Raw genomic sequence first — 22,275 nt, forward strand, 5'->3', positions numbered from 1 at the left:
CCTTTTTGGCCCTCCTTTTTCTCCTCTCCCTCTTGTATAAATAGGGGTGAACCCCTTGTGTATTTTCATTCTTGAGAGCTTTCTCTCTTCTCAATAAGAGGCTTTTTATATTGTTGCCATCTTAAAGGCTTGTGCTTGTATTGTCCCTTTGTGGACTTGTGATATTGTCTCTTTTATTCATTGTTGTAAGTGCTTGTATGCACTCTTTATATTTCCGCAATATCTCATTACATGGTATCAGAGCCACTCGATTCTTGAAGAAAAGGTGTGGTTCGTGTATCTCATATTTAGTGGATATCTTCTCACTTCTTGGCAACATCATGGAGGCAAAGATTGACTTATCTTTCAAGCTCAATGGAAAGAATTATATGATGTGGGCATCGACAATGGAAAATAATCTCAAAGGAAAGAAGCTTTGGGGTTTTGTCATGGGTACCGTTCTGGAACCTAAGCTTATGTTCACAAAGGACGAAGAAGGTCAAGAAAAGGCTCTTGAAGGAGATGTTCGCCTCAAGGCCATTGAAAATCATCAAAAAGAAGTGGAAGATTGGGAAAGCAATCACGCAAAAATCCTTGCGTGGTTTATGAACAATGTTGAGCTTAAGGTATGTGCTAATATAGCTAAATTTCGTAGAGCCAATGAGGCTTGGTCTTTTATGAAGGGTATGTATACCCAAAAGGATCTTGCGAGAGCATACTTCTTGCAAGAAAAGATTAGAACCACCAAGCAAGGTGATTCTAGCATTCAAGACTATTATAGTGCCCTAAACCCACTATGGGATGAATTGGCTCTTTTGGAGCCAAAATGGGTTTCTATGAAAGACATTGATTTACGACAAAAAAAAAATGGAACAAGAGCGATTGTTTCAATTCCTTTTTGGGCTACGTCCCGAATTTGAGCAAGTGAGATCCTCACTTCTCCATAGATCTATTTTTCCTCTCATTGAGGATGTTATTGCCGAAATCACTCAAGAGGAGACAAGGCTTGGCATGAGTAAGCATGTTGATGAAGTCCTTGCCGTATCAAAACCGGGTAACAATGTTAGAACCTATAAGCCTCCTCATTTTGGGAAACAAGGAAACTACAATGGAGGAAGAAAAATGATTGTTTGTCATTATTGCAATGAGTCGGGTCACATTAAACCCGCTTGTCCAAAGCTTATTGGAACCTTCAAGCCTAAGGTGGCCTCTCTTGAAGAAACCACCACCAAAGAAGATGAAGGCAAGAACAATGACATCAAAGAAACTCTTGGACAAATATCTATGGCTCTCCAACAAATACTAAAAGTTTCTTCCTCCACATCGGGTGCGGCTATTGCCTCAACATCATCACCCGGTACGTATTCTTGGATCCTTGACTCCGGAGCTTCTTTTCATATGACCCCTCATGAAAATGCACTTATTGATGTTTGCACCAATTCAAAGGACTCTTGTGTCTCTATGGCCGATGGAACCTTTTTAAAAATTTCAAGTATTGGTTCTTTTAAAGATTCTCAAAATTTTTGTGTTCCAAAAGTAAGAGTTGTTCCCAAACTAAATTTAAATCTATTTTCGGTTTCTCAAATTGCCGACCATGGATGTGAAATATTTTTCTCATCTAATGGTTGCTTTATGCAGGATCTCCAGTCCGGGAAGCGGATTGGGCAAGGCCATAGAAAGGGAGACCTCTATTATATGGACCATCTCGATCTCCCTACAAATTATTTTTATTCTTATGTCCAAGAAAAAAACATGGAAACTTGGCATAAAAGACTTGGTCATCAAGTTATTCCAAAATGTATCTCTTTCCTTTTAGAAACAAATTTTGTAAGGAAAAAGAAATTAATTGCAAAGATTGCATTTTTTGGAAAAATGAAGTCTATTCCATTTCCAACTAGAACTTTTCTTTCATCAAGACCTTTTGAATTTGGTGCATTCGAATGTTTGGGGGCCTTCTCCGGTTATGTCTAAAGGGGGCTATTCATATTATGTTACGTTTATTGATGGCTTTACTCGGTATGTTTGGATTTATTTTCTTAGTCATAAATCGGAAGTATTTACTTTCTTTAAAGACTTTCATAAAAATGTTCAAAATCAATTTCAAAATAACATATCTATTTTAAATTCCGATTCCGGTGGCGAATACTAATCTCACGAATTCCAAAACTATTTAACCCAAAATGGCATTTGCCATTAAAAGTCATGTCCTAGGACTCCCCAACAAAATGGCCAAGTGGAAAGGAAACATAGGCATATTATAGAAACCGCTAGAACATTACTTGTTTCTAGGAATATTCCAAAGAAGTTTTGGGCCGAAGCCGTTCTAACCTCAACCTATCTAATCAATAGAATGCCCTCTTCTAAGTTAAAAAATGCTTCTCCCTATGAAAAACTCTTTAAATTTTCACCCGATTTCAATCGTCTTCGTATTTTTTATTGCAAATGTTTTGTCCTATTACATAAAAGGGATAAGTTATCTCCAAAAGCAATTGAATGTGTTTTTCTAGGATATGGTGAAAATAAAAAAGGGTATAGATGTTATGATTTTAAGAATGATAAACTATATGTTTCAAAAGATGTAACATTTCTAGAAGAAGAGAACGGTTTTGATAAAATAGAAGAAACAAATGAAATTGATTATATATTCTTATATGATCTTATTGATGACATACAAGAAGATTTTCTTGAAAACATAAACGATACACGTGAGGTATCCCCTCTTGACATAACACCCTCAAATGATAGTGCTTCAAATATAAATGTTCATGATAATGATACCAATATAAATGTTTACTCAAGAAGAAATCAAGAAAATCCTATTAGTGCCCTCGAAAAATACTCTCAAATTTCTGAATCCACTGAGGAACTACAAGTTAGACATTCTTCTAGAATATCAATACCCCCAAATAGGTTTGTATCCTATGATTCCTTAACCCCCAACTATCGGACATGTTTAATAACCCTACATTCTTATTTTGAACCGGCTCACTATAATCAAGCTAAATCTATACAACATTGGGTTGAAGCAATGCAAGTTGAACTAAATGCTTTAAAGAAGGCCAATACTTGGGAAATAGTTAATCTACCCTCACACAACAAACCTATTGGTTGTCGTTGGGTCTTCAAAGTTAAAACTAAAAGCGATGGCTCTTTAGAACGATATAAAGCTACATTAGTCGCTAAGGGATACTCCCAAGAATATGACATTGATTATGAAGAAACATTCGCTCCCGTAGCTAGAATGACAAGTGTTAGGACCTTAATAGTTGTCGCATCAACCAAAAAATGGCCTATTTATCAACTTGACATAAAAAATGCTTTTTTAAATAGAAGTTTAAGTGAAGAAGTTTACATGGATCCGCCACCCGGAATTAATATTAAGCAAGGTCAAACACTTCGGCTTTTAAAGGCATTGTATGGTCTTAAACAAGCTCCTAAGGCTTCGTATGATCGTTTCAGTGATATCATGGTAAAGTTGGGATTTCATTCTTGTTATACTGACACTGCTCTTTTTGTTAAAAATGCAGGTACTAGTATCGTAATATTGTTACTTTATGTTGATGACATGATTATCACTGGGAATGATCAAAATAGTATTATTGATGTTAAAAATATGTTAAAGAATAATTTTGATATGTCTGATTTAGGTTTACTTAGATATTTTCTTGGAATTGAAGTTGCATATTCTCCTCGAGGATATATTTTGTCACAGATGAAGCTTGTTGCAGATATTTGTTCTAAGTCTGGGATTTCTGATGACAAGAAAGTAGAGACTCCCGAGGTTATTAATGCCAAATTACGGTTGGAGGATGGGGTTCTTCTGGAAGACCCCACGCCTTACAGACAACTCATTGGGTCTCTTACCTATTTAACCATCACTAGACCAGATATCACCCATGTGGTTCACTCTATTAGCCAATTTCAGCATGCTCCTACAACTGTGCATATGAGTGTTGTTCTCCGAATCATCCGCTACATTCGAAATACCATCAATAAAGGGCTTTTTCTATCCTCCTCTTCTTTCTTGAATCTTCTTGCTTATACTGATGCCGATTGGGGAGGTAATCCCAATGATCGAGTCTCAACTACTGGTTTTTGTGTCTTTTTAGGAGACTCTTTGATTGCCTGGCGATGCAAGAAGCAGCAAAAAGTTTCACTATCATCCACTGAAGCTGAGTATCGGGCTATGGCAACCACGACAATGAAACTTGTATAGCTTCGCAGTTTCCTTAAAGACATGGGGGTTGATATTACTGAAGCCTCAAAATTATGTTGCGACAACAAGAGTGCCATCTACATTGCGAGCAATCATACCTTCCATGAGCGTACAAAGCATATCGAAATGGACTGCCACTATGTTCGTGACGAATTCTTACGAGGAACTATTGCTCTACCATATGTCACTTCAGAATATCAGTTGGCGGACTTCTTCACTAAAGCTCTTCCGGCTCCTCGCTTCATGTTTCTTCTTGGCAAACTTTCCGTCGTTTCCCCGTAAAGTTTGAGGGGGGGTGTTAAAATGTACCTCATATATATATATATATATATATATATATATATATATATATATATATATATATATATATATATATATATATATATTACATCAATACCCGATAGGGGTATTCTTGTAATTTTACATAGTTGTTTTAGAAAACAACTATTTTGTTTAAATATAAGTTTCTTTATTTATTTTTTAATTTTTATTTTTTGTATTTTTTAGAACTAAAAAGGGGCTCCAACCATAGAGTCGTTGGAGCCCCCAACGGTCACATTTGTGACCGTTGGGGGCTCCCAATGACTCCATGGGAGCCCCCTTTTGGCTCTTCTTTTGAGGCCTTTTTGGCCCTCCTTTTTCTCCTCTCCCTCTTGTATAAATAGGGGTGAACCCCTTGTGTATTTTCATTCTTGAGAGCTTTCTCTCTTCTCAATAAGAGGCTTTTTATATTGTTGCCATCTTAAAGGCTTGTGCTTGTATTGTCCCTTTGTGGACTTGTGATATTGTCTCTTTTATTCATTGTTGTAAGTGCTTGTATGCACTCTTTATATTTCCGCAATATCTCATTACAATAAGAAGCCTCCACAGTAGCCGCAGGGAGGATGGTTAAAAACCCGTGAGTGAAAATCTAATGCATCATGATGACTATGTTGGGATCTCTCTCTACTCGGGTGCATGTATTAATCGGACCTTCGGGTCCAAACCTCGGGTCTTCTTATTTGTCACCATACCCGAACCCTATAGAGTTTGGTCCGGGTAGACCCGACTTGTTGACACCCCTACTTCGAACCCTCCACTTTTCTTCCTTCACTGCCCGGATCGAACACTTCACATTGATTTTCAAAATTGTCAACTTTTTGATCCTCCTTTTCACCTGGCACATAACCCAGGTCGAAGGGTGGTTGCTCTTCCCTCAATTATATTTGTTTCAGCTTCTTAGGTTGACAATTGCCTAGCTCATCTGCAACAAGAAGAAATGAACGATGACGAACACCACTCATGTGGGCGCATCACGAGGGTGCATGGGAATGGTTGGCGGGCGGGGACACCTCAACACTCCAAGAGGGATTCAAAAGGCTAAAAGGCCACCTCTGCGTTCCCAAGTCGTGCAGGGACCTCTGGTCGGCTGTGGAAAGCGCCCACAACGTGTCAGGCGACCATCCCGAAAAGAGGAGTCAAGAAGGACTGGACGCACCAGTGGGAAGGGACGACCAGCTGATGGGGCTTTTCCTCGAATACACGAGCAAAAAATGGAACGAATCCTGTGAGGGCCTGTTGGGGTTCCCTTGCTGCACACAACATCGTTCATGATTGTTCGTGAGGGGCTAGCGTTGATCCATTCATTGTTCTGCGAATGTATGCATATCGTCCATGCGCATCTCGCTAATCATCCGGATCAAGACATCATAATAGGAAGAGGAGTTAGCTTGCTCATGCGAAGGCGTGACAACAACTCCTAGGAACACGCAAGCGAGGGGGGAAAATGTGGCAGTGTAAAAGGCTGTAGTCACAGTCAGTCACAGGCTAATTTCAAAGTCGACTTTGGGGCTTTGATTCTCCCAGCACAGGACGAATCCGACAACGACCCTTGGGAGTTTGGAAGCCCTTATGGAGAAGAACACACGACCTAATTTCAGCTCTAGAGGATGAGTCGTCTGTGCACAAAGATGTACATCAAGTCGGGCCCGGAACTGGACTGGGTTCCCCTGTTCCGTGAAGAACAGGGCTCGTTGTAGTTTTGGCTGGCTTGTTGCGCAATATCTCTGGGATTTTGATTAGGGTCAGGAGGACTAGAGGATCTTAGAAGCATATCCCGAGAGCATGCTTCAATCATGCGATAAAGCTCCCCAAAGTGGGCCTGACGACCACAAGTGAAGCAGACTGGTTCAGTGTTGTAGATGCACGCGAAACAATCTAACCCAATAAAACAAATGACAAAATAAGCAAAACCAAATAGCTAAATGACTTGAAGACCAAAAGAGAATGGCTCAAAGCCATTGGCGTCCAAGGCCTAGCCAGGTGACCCTGCACCTAGGGTGTGCATGGGTGCTACGAGTCCAGGTCGCATCACCTAGTTCTGACAACTGATATCTTGTCACCTTTTCACCTTCATCCACAATGTTTTTCACATCCGTGGAGAATATGTGTGTAACATCACCGAACCATCTCAAACTCTACTGAATTTACTCTTTTATTGGTGTCATATATACATGACGTACTTAGGTTTTGTCTATCTTTGTTTGTCCCAACGTTCATCTTAAGATATGTATCACAACAGCGAGCTCTTTTTTCTTGCCATCAGTTCATGGTCTAACAGTTTGATGTAGTGAACAGGAGGATCGCTCCTGAACCCTACATGTCACTACCAAAACTAAACAAAAAACTATAATCTATTGAATGAAAAATCAAGCAAACAAAAAAGAAAACACTTAGGGTTTCTCAATGTCAGAACTAACTCTCTCCTCTCTCAAAACAAACTATTGAATGGAAAATCAAGTAAACGATAAAGAAAACAGTAACTTACGGTTTTTCGATCTCAGAACTATCTCTCTCCTCTCTCAAAACAAATATATATACTCTTAAAGAAAAGTTTGGATCTGGATCATATGGCGGGTCTAATACATAGACCCAGTTAAATTGTTCCAAGCCCAGATTCAACTAGGGGAGTCGAAGGATGGAAGGCTTGCCTTCTTTGCCCTTTTGTAGGCTATCGGACCTACACAAAGATGAATCACATTGTCTAGGATCAGGGTCCAAAAAAGAGTCCAGTTCAGATCCCAAAACCACATGCTCAGGATTCAGGACCGGGACCATATAATCGGGCCCGACAATAACACAATCTGCCCTGCATCACAGTTATACTAGGATTACAAATCTAACCTCTAAGCAGAGAGATGCCGCCGGTTTATAACACAAGAATAGTAACTGATGGACACTTTGTCAGTATATAATACCAATCCTATGCAAATAAAAAAACATTACTTAATAGTTAATAATAGCCTGACAAGAACTCAAGTTTATAGAAAATCTGAAATTGAGCAAAAAACTTAAGACATGCATACTACACGGGTATCAAAGCCTACTACACTGGTATAAGAGCCCATCAAATTTGTCTCAGAGTTGACCCAAGTTGTTATCGCCGTCTGCTTATCAGTTTTGGTCATCGTCAGATTCACCCAAACTGCTATCGAAAGAGAAACTACCTTGGTTCACATCTTCTCTGTTGTCTATTTGGTCTCTGCTGGTATCATTTGTGCGAACATTTCAAGTTCTCTGCATCGTCCCTTACTAGTCAGTTTGTGGCAGATTGATTGGGACACAACACCACAAGTATGAGTTGTGATTAAGTTTACATTCAGATATATATCATCTACGTCGAAGGTACTTGCAATACTATTGGAGGCAGATCGTTGCATGATTGAGTTCCCAAATACAGAAGTGACTTCTACACTTTCTCCACTCCCTACTACTTGGAGTCGCAAGAGAGTGACCCGTGCCTGATAGTTAGACCCATCTTCTACTGATGGATGCTTAGGGATGGCAGCGGGGCGGGGGACAAGGTCTCCACCCCCACCCCGCCTCAAGATTTTATCCTCCACCCCCGCCTTCATCCCCGTTTCATGTCCTCCATCCCCGGTTCAAACGGGGATGAGGCGGGGCGGGGATATTACGGGGAAAAGTGGTTGGGGCGGAGATCGTGGCGGGGACGGGGCGCGGCGGGGAAAAGTGCACGTCCATCCCCGCCTCCACCCCCGGACGGGGATGGATTTTAACCTTCGTCCCCGCCTCCATCCCCGTTTCATACCCTTCATCCTCGGTCCAAACGGGGCGAGACGGGGCGGGGCCCCGCTTTCCCCCGGTCCAAACGGGGCGAGACGGGGCGGGTCCACTGCCATCCCTATGGATGCTACTACACAGTTGAGCGAGGCGGTTATGGGATGCTTCATAAGGCTTTGTGGTGACGTTCGTTACTAGAGTTGCTAGCTTTTGCAGGATATTGCTCATCGGTTGGGCACCTTGCTATGGTGACCCTTCCCTCTTCAAGGGTATTAAAGGGATGCGTTATGCTTCAGTTCAATGTTCTGGGGAAAGTCTCGCAAGTGGAGCTTGCTCGCTTTCAGTGTGCGACGATGCGATAAAGGAGCTGTGTAACACAATCAACTTATCCTATGCACCTTCTCAGTGGGAGAGACTCGTCATAATGCCTCTCTTCCCCTACTCCACTTGGTCCATCTACTTGGCACCTTGTTTTGGTGTTGCTCACACTCGTTGACTGTTGGGTTCTGCAGGCTTCATCGTCAACACCACCCACTTTGTTCATCTTCACTCGATCGGTTTTTTCATCTACCTTATGTCGGGTTATAAATAGCATCGGCAGGATTGCTAGCTCTTGGTGCTTCCTCTTGTGTTCACGGAGCAAATACTCCGGACACTTCGTGCTACACCGTTCGGAGGCCAAACCTTTGCTCTTTCGCGCATGGGAGCAAACCGTGAACACTATAAGTTGTGCTTCGTTGGGAGAAGTCGACGCTCCGCAGTCCCTCCTTGAAGGACCATCAATTGCCAAAGGACCAACTTATCTCTGTTGAAAACTGCTCCGCTCACTTGGCCCTCTTCGCTACGTTGCAGGGGTCACGTTGCTCTGCTCAACAGACCACTCACGGGTGCCAAACACTCGCTCTGCTAAGAGGATTGGACTACCTCTAACTCAGGAATTTCATGGCGTCTTGTCAACGCCGCATATCTTCGTAGGTGACAATTCCCACACACTACAGAGTGACCTTGCCTTATCAGGAACTCCATGGCAGTTTCAATCTCCTCTCAATCCGTGAAGCACCGACAAAGACATCGATTTATTCTAGTGAAGGAGAATGTGTCATGTCGCTGCATTGCTTGGGCCACGTCTGCTCGTGGTCGCGTTGCTCTACTCAATGGACCACCTCGGGTGCCAAACACCCGCTTTACTCAGGAGGACTGAACCACCACCAACTTTGGAACTCCCTGGCGGCTGCTACGCCGTATATCTTAGTGGGTGATGATTTCCACATTGACGCTTCATTGGTGGCTTTCCGACATCACACTCTAAGGGATTGACATTGAGCTTCATCTCAGAACCCGAATCTGCTCTACTGCCTTGCACACAGACTTTTGAAAAATGCTTGCTCTACTCCAGCTTTTATGGTTCGACTTCAGTCGCCTCCCAAATGGAGAAGTATCGACAGTCGCCTCTCAATTGGAGAAGTATCGACAAGGACGTCGATTGATTCTAGTGGAGGAGAATGTGACGAACTTTATTCGTCACTGGCCAAAAATGATGCCTGTGTGTCTGCGGTGCGATGGGGCCTATGCATTGTTGTCAAAGGCGCTAGGCAGAGCCTAGGCGATGAGTCACTAAAAAGACTAGGTGGACTAGGTGGTACCCCAAATAAAAAAAAATGTAAAAAACACAAAATATGTAAACAAACATGTATATAACACAACATCAATCAACAAAGCAATAGACAAATAATATGTTTTCAAACGCTATAAAACAATTATATTACATAAAAACAGACAAATTGATAACTCATACGCTTATAGATTATATATGAATTAAGTACACAGATATGTATATATATAATATAAACACATAATATTATAAATTTATAATATATGTTTATGATATGTTAATATATATATAATTATATAAATTACACAAAAAACATGTGTATGCAACTGTGCATCAAACCGAGATACTACCTCAGCTAGGCTGCCTAGGCTCCGCCCTTGACAACTAAGTGCAGGGGTGAAAGGAGAAAAAAAAAAAAAAACAAGAAAAATGAGAGAATAAAAAAAGAAAGCTTTTGGGGCAAGAGAAAAAAGAAAAAAAAGAGACAAAAAAAAGTTTAGAAAAAACATGACAACTATGTCCATGTGGCTTAGGCATGGACAACCTAGGTAAAAAAACAGGGCCCTACCGCCTAAACCCATAAGCCTAGGCGGTGGACCTACGCCAAGCCAGCCTAGGCGCACCTTTTAACAACTAAGGGCCTATGATAACACACACTTTGCTAAGTGGGAAGCCCATGCCTTGGCTATGGCATGTGGCGACGACAAAGGCAATCGTACATTGCTCGTAAGCAACTCAGCAAGCAATGTAATGCAGTGCCGGATGAAGTCTCCAAGAGCAAAAAACGCACATACACAAATAGCCACTAATGGCAAAAGAACAACAGAACCACTTAAAGTGGTAAGGCACCCAAAAGAAAAGGAAAAATATATATTCCACTCAAAAGGCTTCAAAGAAGCATGCATTACAATGGGGAGAAACCCCTTTATTTATAGACAAAAGAGGAGGCCTTGGAAGGGCTCCTAGAGGGACGTTGGAGCCCTTCCAACGGTCATAAATATGACCGTTGGATGCTCCAACGTCCTCCTAGGTGGGGCCCATTCCAAGGTGGAAAAGAAAAAGAATAAAGAAAATAAAAAAAGAAAGAAAAAAGAAAATAAAAGAAAAGTTACAATATGCGATAAGAAGTAAAAAGACTGTTTTACCCTTATATGGGTCTATTTACAAAAGATATAAATATATATATATTTATATATGTAGATAGACACATAGACATATATATAATTAATATATATATATGTGTATGTGTCGTGATCTATATATATAAATATATATATGTACAACATATTTTAACACCCCCCCTCAAACACACGGTGAGATCACCGAGAGTTTGCTAAGGAGAAAGAAGAAACGAGGCGATGGCAAAGCTTTGGTGAAGAAGTCCGCCAACTGGTACTCGGTTGGAACATAAGGCAATTGAATGGTGCCTCGTAGGAACTCATCACGAACATAATGGCAATCCATCTCAATGTGCTTTGTTCTTTCATGAAAGGTGTGATTGCTGGCAATGTAGATAGAGCTCTTGTTGTCGCAGCACAGCTTTGAGGGAGTTGAGAATGAGACTCCCATATCTTTAAGCAAACTTCTTAACCATACGATCTCCGTGGTGGTAGTGGCCATCGCACGATACTCTGCTTCAGTAGAAGAGAGTGAAACTTTCTGTTGCTTCTTACACCTCCAAGAGATAAGTGACTCTCCAAGAAACACACAATACCCTGTGGTAGAAATACGATCATCGGGGTTACCACCCCAATCAGAGTCAGTATAAGCAAGTAAAGTAAGAGGTGAAGAAGAGGGTAAGAATAATCCTTTTGTTATGGTGCCTTTCAAATATCTGATAATTCTCATGACAGCAGCCATGTGAATGGTGGAGGGAGCAGTCTGAAATTGACTTGCACTATGAACTGCATGAGAAATATCGGGCCTAGTGATGGATAAGTATGTGAGCGACCCAATCAATTGACGATAAGGTGTGGGATCAGCTAAAGGAGTGCCATCACTGGCTCTCATCTTGGCATTGATTATTTCTGGCGTTTCCACCTTCTTGTCATCAGTCAGTCCAGACCTGTCAATAATGTCGGAGGCAAGCTTCATCTGAGAGAGGACATACCCTTTGGGAGAGTATGCAACTTCAATACCTAAAAAATATCTTAGATAACCAAGATCAGACATATCAAAATTTTCTTTGAGAATATTCTTAATAAGGTTAATACCTCTCTTATCATTACCTGTGATAATCATGTCATCAACATATAATAACAGAATTGTAATGTGATCATTAGAATTTTTAACAAACAAAGCAGTATCAGTATAACATGAGGAGAAACCATTATCAAGAACTACTTTGCTAAAAAGATCATACCAAGCTTTAGGTGCTTGTTTAAGACCATAGAGAGCTTTATTTAACTTTAGAATATTTCCTTTACCAATTTCAAGACCTGGCGGAGGATCCATAAGCACTTCTTCATATAAATTTCCATTTAAAAAAGCGTTTTTAACATCAAGTTGATATATAGGCCATTGTTTAATGGAGGCTAAGGCAATTAAAGTTCGCACACTAGTCATCCTAGCTACGGGAGCAAAGGTTTCCTCATAATCAATTCCATATTCTTGGGCATAGCCTTTTGCAACCAAACGAGCTTTGTATCTCTCAAGAGATCCATCACACTTGGTTTTAACTTTATATACCCATCTACACCCAATTGCCTTTTTTCCTAATGGTTGGAGAATAATACTCCAAGTTTGAGCTTTGTTAAGAGCCTCTAATTCAACTTTCATTGCTTCAATCCAATGTGGATGATCTTTAACTTCTTTAAAGGAAGTAGGCTCATGATATGAATGAATTAACATGAGACAAGCCCTATAATTAGGTGAGAAAGATTCATAAGATACAAATTTTTGTGGAGGTCTACTACTACGAGAAGATCTCCTAGGTGCATTAATAGGTTCTTCTAATGAGAGATCTTGAGAATATCTTTCAAGAGCAGGTTGATGTTCAATTCCTGACCGCCGGGTATATACATTTATTTCATTAAGATTCTCAACTTGAGAATCATTACCATGTTGGAGTATATCATTATGATGGGAGATGCCATCACAAGTATTATCGCAAGTACTTGCATCTGATGTTTCAATTCTAGGAGCAAGATCAAATAGGAAGGAATAGTCAAAGTTTTCTCTAGATGTGTGAACATCAAATCCATTTTGTTCTTCAAGAAAGTTTACATTTCTTGATATATAGAGTTTATTATTTCGAGTATCATAGCATCTATAACCTTTTTTATTTTCACCATATCCAATGAATGCACATTCAATAGCTTTAGGTGATAGTTTATCTTGTCCTTGAACAAGCACAAAACATTTACATCCAAATATCCTTAATCTATTAAAATCTGGAGTAATTTTGAATAATTTTTCAAAAGGTGATACATTTTTTAAAGAAGCAGAGGGCATACGATTGATTAAATATGTTGCGGTAAGAAGAGCTTCGGCCCAAAAGTTTTTAGGAACATTTTTAGAAACAAGAAGTGTTCTTGTAGTTTCAATTAAATGTCTATGTTTTCTTTCCGCAAGACCATTTTGTTGCGGGGTTTTAGGACAAGATCGTTGATGTAAAATTCCATTTGTTTTGAAATAATTTTGAAAATCTTTAGACATGTATTCTCCTCCAGAGTCTGATCTAAATATAGCTATATTGTTTTGAAATTGGTTTTGAATAAGAATATGAAATTCTTTGAAATTATTAAAGACATCGGATTTGTTTTTAATAATGTATACCCATGTATATCTAGTAAAGTCATCAACAAAACTAACATAGTAGGAGTAGCCTCCCTTGGACAGAACGGGTGCCGGTCCCCATACATCGGAATGCACAAGTTCAAAAGGTCTTTTTGACACAAAATTACTATGAGAATACGGAAGCGAATGAATTTTTCCAAGGATACAATCATTGCATGTGAATGTATTTGTATTACAAAATTTTTCCAAAAAGGGAAAGAGATACAATTTAGAAACACTAGGATGTCCAAGTCTTTTATGCCAAGTCTCAATATCTTTGGATTGAACATGATTACAAAATGATTTGGTTGGCAATGACAAAAAATCCATATAATAAAGATCCCCTCTTTTATGGCCTTGCCCAATCCACTTCCCGGACCGGAGATCCTGCACATAGCAATGGGTAGGTGAAAAAGTGACATTACATTCAAAATCGGTAATTTGGGAAACGGAAAATAGATTTAAATTAAGTTTTGGAATAATTCGAATTTTGGGAACAAAAAATTCTTTGTTTTCATTATAAGTTTTCTCAAGATTCCCAATGCCTTCAACATCCAAGGATGTTCCATCGGCAGTGGAGACAAAAGATTTAAATTTGTTGAGACTTGTTTTTGATAAGAGTGATGCATTCGGAGTCATATGAAAGGAGGCACCCGAATCAAGAATCCAAGAGGTCATACCTGGGAAGGAGGAGATAGCGGCACCGGAAGTGGATGGTGTAGAGGAAAACTGAGAGGAGCTCATCTTCATGAATTGTTGAAGAGTTTCGGTAAGATGAGCAAGAGACTCTTTTATGTTACCATCTTTCTTTGAGTCTTCATTTGGAGGAGCTTCACCAACGGAGGCCACCTTCTTTTTAAATCTTGGGCAATCCGGACGAATATGGCCCGGTTCATTACAATTTTGGCAAATGATTTTCCTTCACCACCATTATTTTTGAAAAAATGAGGTGGTTTGTATGGCCTTACATTGTTGCTGGGTCTAGATACGGCATGAACTTCATCAACATCTCGTTTTAATGCCAAACGAGTCTTTTCTTGACATAAGTCGGCCAAAATATCACTTAGAGGAGTAGAGGCCCTATGGAGAAGGGATCCTCTAAGTTGCTCAAATTCGGGGCGAAGCCCATGAATAAATTGGAAAAATCTTTCTTTTTCCATTTGCTCTTGCCTCATAGCAACAGCACTACCTTCCCATTGGGGTTCGAGAAGGACAAGTTCATCCCATAAAGAAGATAGGGCACTATAGTAGTCCCTAATACTCATATCACCTTGTTTGGTAGCTCTTACCTTTTCTTGTAGAAAGAAATGCCTAGCAAGGTCTCTTTGAGTGTACATGCCTTTCATAAAGAACCAAGCTTCATTAGCCTTCTTGAATTTGGCGAGATTTGCACAAATCTTTAATTCAACATTGTTCATGAACCATGCTAAAATTTTAGCATGCTCACTTTCCCAATCTTCTAATTTAGAAGAGTAATCAAGAATAGCCTTCTCTTTTTCCTCTTCGTTCAAAGCTTTTTCCTCATTACCTTCAAACTTAGTCAACTTCAATTGTGGTTCCGGAATGGTTCCACATACATAACCCCAAAGTTTTTTACCTTTGAGATTGTTTTCCATAGCGGCCGCCCACATGCGATAATTGGTCCCATCCAATTTGAATGAGAGGTCGATTTTTGCATCCTTGTTGGCCATTTGTAGAAGAGGAATATAAATGCACGAAAGAGAAGGATATTACTTGTCAAAAGAAGATCCGATGAAGCTTTATCAACCAAGGCTCTGATACCATGTAATGAAGTGCCGGATGAAGTCTCCAAGAGCAAAACAAGAGAGCACGCACATACACAAATAGCCACTAATGGCAAAAGAACAACAGAACCACTTAAAGTGGTAAGGCACCCAAAAGAAGAGGAAAAATATATATTCCACTCAAAAGGCTTCAAAGAAGCATGCATTACAATGGGGAGAAACCCCTTTATTTATAGACAAAAGAGGAGGCCTTGGAAGGGCTCCTAGAGGGACGTTGGAGCCCTTCCAACGGTCATAAATATGACCGTTGGATGCTCCAACGTCCTCCTAGGTGGGGCCCATTCCAAGGTGGAAAAGAAAAAGAATAAAGAAAATAAAAAAAGAAAGAAAAAAGAAAATAAAAGAAAAGTTACAATATGCGATAAGAAGTAAAAAGACTGTTTTACCCTTATATGGGTCTATTTACAAAAGATATAAATATATATATATATATTTATTTATATATGTAGATAGACACATAGACATATATATAATTAATATATATGTGTATGTGTCGTGATCTATATATATAAATATATATATGTACAACATATTTTAACAAGCAAGCCTAAGTGTGCGCGCTACATCTCAAGTGCATCTGCTCAGCTCCATGCTCCATGCCACAGGGGTCTCTTCGGCCACCCGCAGCCATATACCATGCTTCAGAGGTACTACACCACCCATGGCCCATCTCAACTTCAAGCTAACAGATGAAAGACATCTGTGCGGAATTCATGGTTCACGGTCGAATATTCTCTCATAGAATCATGTGGGGAACATGTCTGTAAAGTTAGAACAGTAAAAGGAGCTAATTTATTCAGAGGTGTCACGCCAGTGCCCAAGTAGGCCTGCCCAAACTTCGGAGCCGCGCATCTCCTTGCATGTTGAGAATTACCGAGCCGAGATCGAAATCTCACCGATACATTCATATGTGACAAAGACCCCGGGGCGGTCGTTTCGACGAAATACGAAGTCTACGTTCGGGAACTCTATTGGAAACAAAAGCGATGTGTTTTCAAGAGATATTAGGGTTCCTCCTATTGGTGGGGATTCATCGCTCATAACATCTATATAGGGAACCTTCCACTTGACTTGCATTGGTGCACCACCGTGCGGTACAGAGTGGGCAACCCCTATATCTCGTGAGTAGCACATTGGAATGCACGAGAGTGCTCACGAGTGTGCAAATTCCTCATGGGCATCAGCAGGCATGTGCGGGGCCCACACTTGTTGGCCGCCTTACAGCCCAAACTCGCATCCTTACGAAAGGCTCAACGAGTGCATGTCGAGCGGCGGTGATTCCTCTTGACTAGGGAGCTTCACTACATCAAACTAGCAACTAACTTAGGCTAGGGGCCGAAAGGTCTTATCCATCAGGGGGGGGGGTTGTATCCGTGGGGCACACAATGTGCCCCACGAGGCCTGCAAGAGCCAAAATGTAATATACCCCTCATTTGGTAGGGCTCGAAAACTCGATGCGCATTCCAGTGTTTGTGATATTCATTCGAACACCTAGCTAGCTCTATCGACCCTCGACTGCTCGTGCGCTCGTCACAGAAGGTGACACACCCGTCTCTCGTCATCTTGAACGCTCGTACGCCAAAGACTTTGGCATTGCCCCGCTCTATCCACCTGTTCGACTATGTCGCTTCAGATGCTCCGTTGTGCTAAGAGTGCATGGGATATGCACCGCCTCAAATCCGCTTCAGTCAGACTTACGCAACTTCTCGCCTAAGGCAAGCTGCGTGCCGCATGGCCCAGACAGCCCGCCAATCTCCCTCTCCGCGTGAGTTAGGAAGATGCGGAGAAAAAAGTCGTGACAACGTTATCAAGTTATAGACTGAATTCGAAATGAAAATACAGCAGTGCACAATACAAGCCCTGACAATCCTCCTGACTTGACTCTTGAACCTACAATATAGGTGCTAATGTACAAGTTGTCAAATTCAAAGATCTGTTTCTTCTAATTGCAGTCATTTAAACACAAAAAAAAGGAAATGGAAACTTGTGTGTGATGGTAAAAAAACAAAGACTTTCCTTCTCCTTCTGACAGAAAGACAGCTTTTGTTATCATCAGATGCACGGTAGGTACAGAAAACATGGATTAGAAATAAGAGCCATATGAAGCTGAAACAATTCAAAAGGTTGATATTGATAGCACTACCATGCAAGCAAAATAATGAGAAAAAAAAAGTATTATGACATTTTTAAAGCACTGGAATTGATGACTTGGTACAGTACCTGTAATCTGGATTCATCGCCATAAACCTCTGAAGAAACTCAACAGATTCTAACGTGTTTATACGGAACAACTATATAAACGGGCAAAAATAAAAATATGCATCAGTCTTCATTGACAAAAAACAAAAATAAATTCTTGGAAAAATCACATGGTTTCTAACATTAAGCAGACAACTGAAAATACTAAGCAAGGAGATTGTGAAAAATACTGGGCTATGAATGTCAGGTTAACTAAATCATGCAGAATATCACAAAAGAACCTAGAGTGCCTTAAAAATGCCCAGAAAAAACATATGGATAATTGCTTGAGCACCAATGTGTGCTGTTAGGAGACAAGATCATTAACCAATGCAGCTAAGAAAACTTGACCAAAAGTAGTGGCTTGGAACTCAAGTACCATAAACATGTATTGAAAGGAATATGAACTAGATAAATTATGGTCTACTTTCCTAATTTTCTGGTGTGGTCATGATACATAACCTATGAACAAGGCCAAGGAAAGGAATAAACAAAGATAGCTAACACAAAACTCACACTTTCAACTCTGGCCATTTCCACCATAAAAGCAGATGCTTTCTCCTGAAGAATACGAAACAGTATCATATTATGATATAAATAAAGTATAACAAACCATACCGCCATTAGCAGATGAAATCTAAAGTAGCTAGACTTCAACACAGGAATGTAAATTTAGTGAAGATACTGTTTGCATAAAGAATATCTAAAGGCCATTGGTTTTCTTTCTCCAAACTTTGCAATTAATATATAAAACACATTGAGAACAAAAAATATAGTAGGTAATGAAATTTTGTAGCAATATGATTGCAACATTCGAGGCCAAAACAGAAGACAGATAAACTAGCAACACTGCTGAGTGAAATTTTCACCAGAACATGTGAAATATGATAGTGATGCAGCTAAAAAGCTAGTAATCAATAAGATGTAGCGTCAAAATTTATTATAAGATCTCTGGGACTTTTTTGTGGGAAATTTTGAGCAGTAATAGATAGGGCCTTCAACCACATCATTTTTGTATAAAATACAATGTGTAACTGCAAATTATCTGAAGAGAAAGTTAACCAAGTTACAAAAAAGAAGGTTGTCTTTTTTTCCCTTTTGATAGCTATGCCACACGGATACCTTTGGCCCCTGTATCATGTCCCCTTACATTGTAGTCATATTTAAAACTTCATAAAAATGGGTGTATGGGTATGTGTGGCGATATTCATGTGACAGTTTGAAAGTCAAGAAAGAAAATCAAAACATAAAGAAGGGAAGGGAGATGACAAGTTTCAGACTGAAGAAAAGGGATAAGAATTTACTGATTAAGGTATGTTATGCCCTATGTCACATGGGTGCGGGTGCGGGTGCGACACGGGTGCGGCACAATTTTAAAATTTTTGGACACGGGGACTCGGCAAAAAATAAATAAATAAATATATATATATATATATATATATATATATATATATAATTTTATTGAGCTTGTTGAAAACATTTATACGGTATTGACTTTTCCTGTTATGTGAGATTTTTGTGATTCATCTTCTCAAAATTTACTAAGTGTGTTAAATAATTTCTAGTTTAAAATATCACGGAGATGGAAGCCTTTTTATTAACTGAAACATTCTTTTCTTTAGGTATTGGATTTCTTCAATAGTCGCATGGATGCACAAAATGTATTTATTTTATTTTTAAAATGCCACAGTGTGACTGTGCACAGGCACAGTCCACAGCACTGTGACTGTGCACAGTCACAGTCACAGTCACAGTCACAGACTGTGCGACTGTGCACTGTGCACAGTCACACAGTCACACAGTCACAGACTGTGCACAGTCTGTGACTGTAGCACAGTCACAGTCTGTGCCTCTTTTTATATATATTTTTTAAATAAAAAATATAAAAATTTGATTTTTTAGGGACATTTTTGGACTCGGTCAAAGTTGACCGAGTCCAAAATGTAGACGGACTCGGCCTGGACTCGTTGACCGAGTCCGACTCGGCGTTGACCGAGTCCGGGCCGAGTCCGAAGCCGCACCCGAGTCCGCACCCGTGTCGGGGCGTGTCGACTTGGGTGCGGCACCTCCTTAGCCGAGTCCGTGTGACATAGGTTATGCCACTTCTATTCATAGAAGAAGATGCTCGCTACAAGGAAGCTTGGCTGCGGAAGCATAGCTCGGTGGAGCGACGAGATCCACTTTGTTCTCTCCGTATGTGCATGCAGTTGTTGCAACAATTTCAGTCATATTCCGTATATTTATCTCCTTTGCACATCAGATTAATAGAAGTGAAGATGATGGTTGTGGAACAGAAACCCTAATCTTTTGTTTTATGCTTCTTCTCTCCTGTTTTCACTTCGACTATATATTGTCTAACCCTTTTCCAAAATTCACTAAATGAGTTGCTTTAAAGAAAATTCATTATAACCTCCCTCAAAGTGGACTTTAGCATTTAGATTCTGGGTCTATGTCCCATGATCTACAATGTTAAATTATATGTATCAATATATATATATATATATGTGTGTGTGTGTGTGTGTGTATTGTAGTCTGTTTATGTAAACTGAAATACCCATAAGGGGTATTTCAGTCATTTCACTTTGTAATAGGTGTCAATCCTCTAGGGACTGACTTGTCTTTTGTTTATTTATTTATTTTCTGTTTTTTTCTTTTTATTTTGTGTACTTTATAGCTGTTGGGCTGGTCCAATGGCTAGTTGGGCCAGCCCCTTTGTGTCTTGAAGTACCTATTTAAAGGCATTCCCTCTCTTGTATATGTTATGCTTTTCTAAAGCATTTTCTAAGTGAAAGTTGTTCTTTTAGAGTATGTTTGATGCGCCGTTCCGAGCAGGATTCAGACGGACATCTTGCTGAAAACAGCGATTTCCAACAAACGTTGGACGCGGCGGACGACATTCCGCTGCGTCCATAATAGTATGTAATTTTCGATCCACCTCCCCCTGTTACAAAATGAACAGGAACCGAAGGGACAAAAAAAATGCATCACCAGGAGCGTCTCTCTCTTTATGTGGAAAATGGCTCGGGCCATCATCCGCCTCTTCTTCAACAACAACAACAACAACTACGCCTTCATCCCAAAACAATTGGGGTCGGCGATATGAACCAAAAAAGAAAATCATTTTGGGTCTTCCATATGAATCCTTCTCCTCCAATCATTTTTATCCAATGCCATGTCCTCGGTGAGGTTCAAAGCATTCATATCCTTTCCTATCACCTCCATCCATGTCTTCTTAGGCCTACCCCGACCTCTTTTAACTAATATATTTTCTCATTTCTCCATCCTTCTAACTGGAGCATCATTAGGCCTTCGCCGAATATGTCCGAACCACCGTAAACGATTCTCTCATCTTATTTTCAATGGGTGCAACGCCTACCTTCTTACGTATCTCCTCGTTCCGAATCTTATCTTTTATTGTATTTCCACACATCCATCTCAGCATACGCATCTCAGCTACACTCATTTTTTGAATATGATGTCTCTTGGCAGCCCAACATCCGCCTCTTCTTCGTTTCCCTAATTTTGATCCTCCCCTCCAAAATTTCACCGGAATCCGACGCCGACCTCCTCGCACTGCAGCAACGGTCCCCTTAAGGCATCATCCATCTTGATGACCACATCATCCGGAACATGCCCATATTCATCGCCGATCGCAACGATCCCTCAAAGTTGATCTTCTACCAAGGCTCCAGAATACAGCTCGAGGCCGAAGGATTTTTTATTGGGTTCCTTTACACCACTGTGGGGCGCTAGTCGTTAACGTCCTTGTTTACGCGAAGAACGCAAATTTGCAGAGGGCATTAATGTTCATTGCGATGTTGGTGTCGTTCTGTGAAGAAGGTGATTTATCTGGACAATTGGAAGACGGGGTACACGATTCATGCTTTCTGGCCTTCTCCGAGGCATTAAAGGTTATTTTTGCTTGCTTTCAAAATCCTTGTTTCTTGTTTCATCTTTGGATTCAGAATGATGACTGAGATTGAAAACAATCTTATGAAGGATTCAGTGAGACGATTTTTGTGAGATTTAGTAACCTCAAAGTTGTAATTTTTATATTTGATGTGCCTTTGTTTGAGGGGGATGGTTTTTCATATTAAGCTATTGAAATAGAATATACTTTGTCTAGGTGGTATTTGATATTGAATTAATTCTTAACAGCATAGTCACTTAAACATAGTTTCGATCAACAATTTGATTATCTACTTGTTTCAACAAGATTTGTGGCATCACAATCTTTTCTGACCATTCAGTTGGATCCGAGCATCATGTTGTGATTCATTCTCTCTTTTTTCCTGTAGATTCTTTAGTCTACACTGCTTTCTGAATCTGATCCAACTCTCTCTGTAGTTCAGTTATTAAATTTTTAAATACCCAAATCTGGTGGTCAAGTGTTGTTACACTATATGTTCAGGTTGTAATCTCCTGATGATGAGAATCAAATTGCCTAAGAGGTGGATGCTGCTCCCTGTGATATTAATTAAAGGGAATGAACAAGATTAGATATAGGATCCACAGGAGCAGAGGCCTTTGCTGGGAGCGCTGGGATAATTAAGCATGGAAACCCTTAATTATTCTTACCATGAGTTTAT

At 40.1% G+C, this 22,275-nt stretch overlaps 1 protein-coding gene and 1 long non-coding RNA gene across 8 annotated transcripts in view; one reads left to right on the plus strand and one right to left on the minus strand.

Moving 5' to 3' along the window:
* The window catches only part of LOC149817699 (lysophospholipid acyltransferase LPEAT2-like), a 49,747-nt gene that overhangs the window by 16,104 nt on the left and 11,368 nt on the right, over positions 1-22,275 (minus strand). For 6 of the 7 annotated variants that reach the window (XR_016426971.1, XR_016426972.1, XM_089984006.1 and 3 more), the window contains exons 8-9: positions 18,203-18,247; positions 17,669-17,739 (exon numbers count right to left, since the gene is read on the minus strand). Coding sequence is in view for 5 of the 7 variants with exons in the window: in XM_089984006.1 (XP_089840132.1) it covers positions 17,669-17,739; positions 18,203-18,247 (116 nt within the window). In the remaining 2 variants the exon portion in view is untranslated. The remainder of the gene's footprint in view (positions 1-17,668; positions 17,740-18,202; positions 18,248-22,275) is intronic. The other variant, XM_089984004.1, reaches the window with a different exon arrangement.
* Positions 18,279-21,695, plus strand: LOC149817700 (uncharacterized). The gene is made up of 2 exons (XR_016426973.1): positions 18,279-19,002; positions 19,780-21,695. It is a non-coding gene; the product is annotated as an uncharacterized LOC149817700 (long non-coding RNA).

The sequence above is a fragment of the Nuphar pumila genome, chromosome 13, assembly GCF_984573655.1.
Source record: "Nuphar pumila chromosome 13, dmNupPumi1.hap1.1, whole genome shotgun sequence".
Classification (NCBI taxonomy): Eukaryota; Viridiplantae; Streptophyta; class Magnoliopsida; order Nymphaeales; family Nymphaeaceae; genus Nuphar; species Nuphar pumila.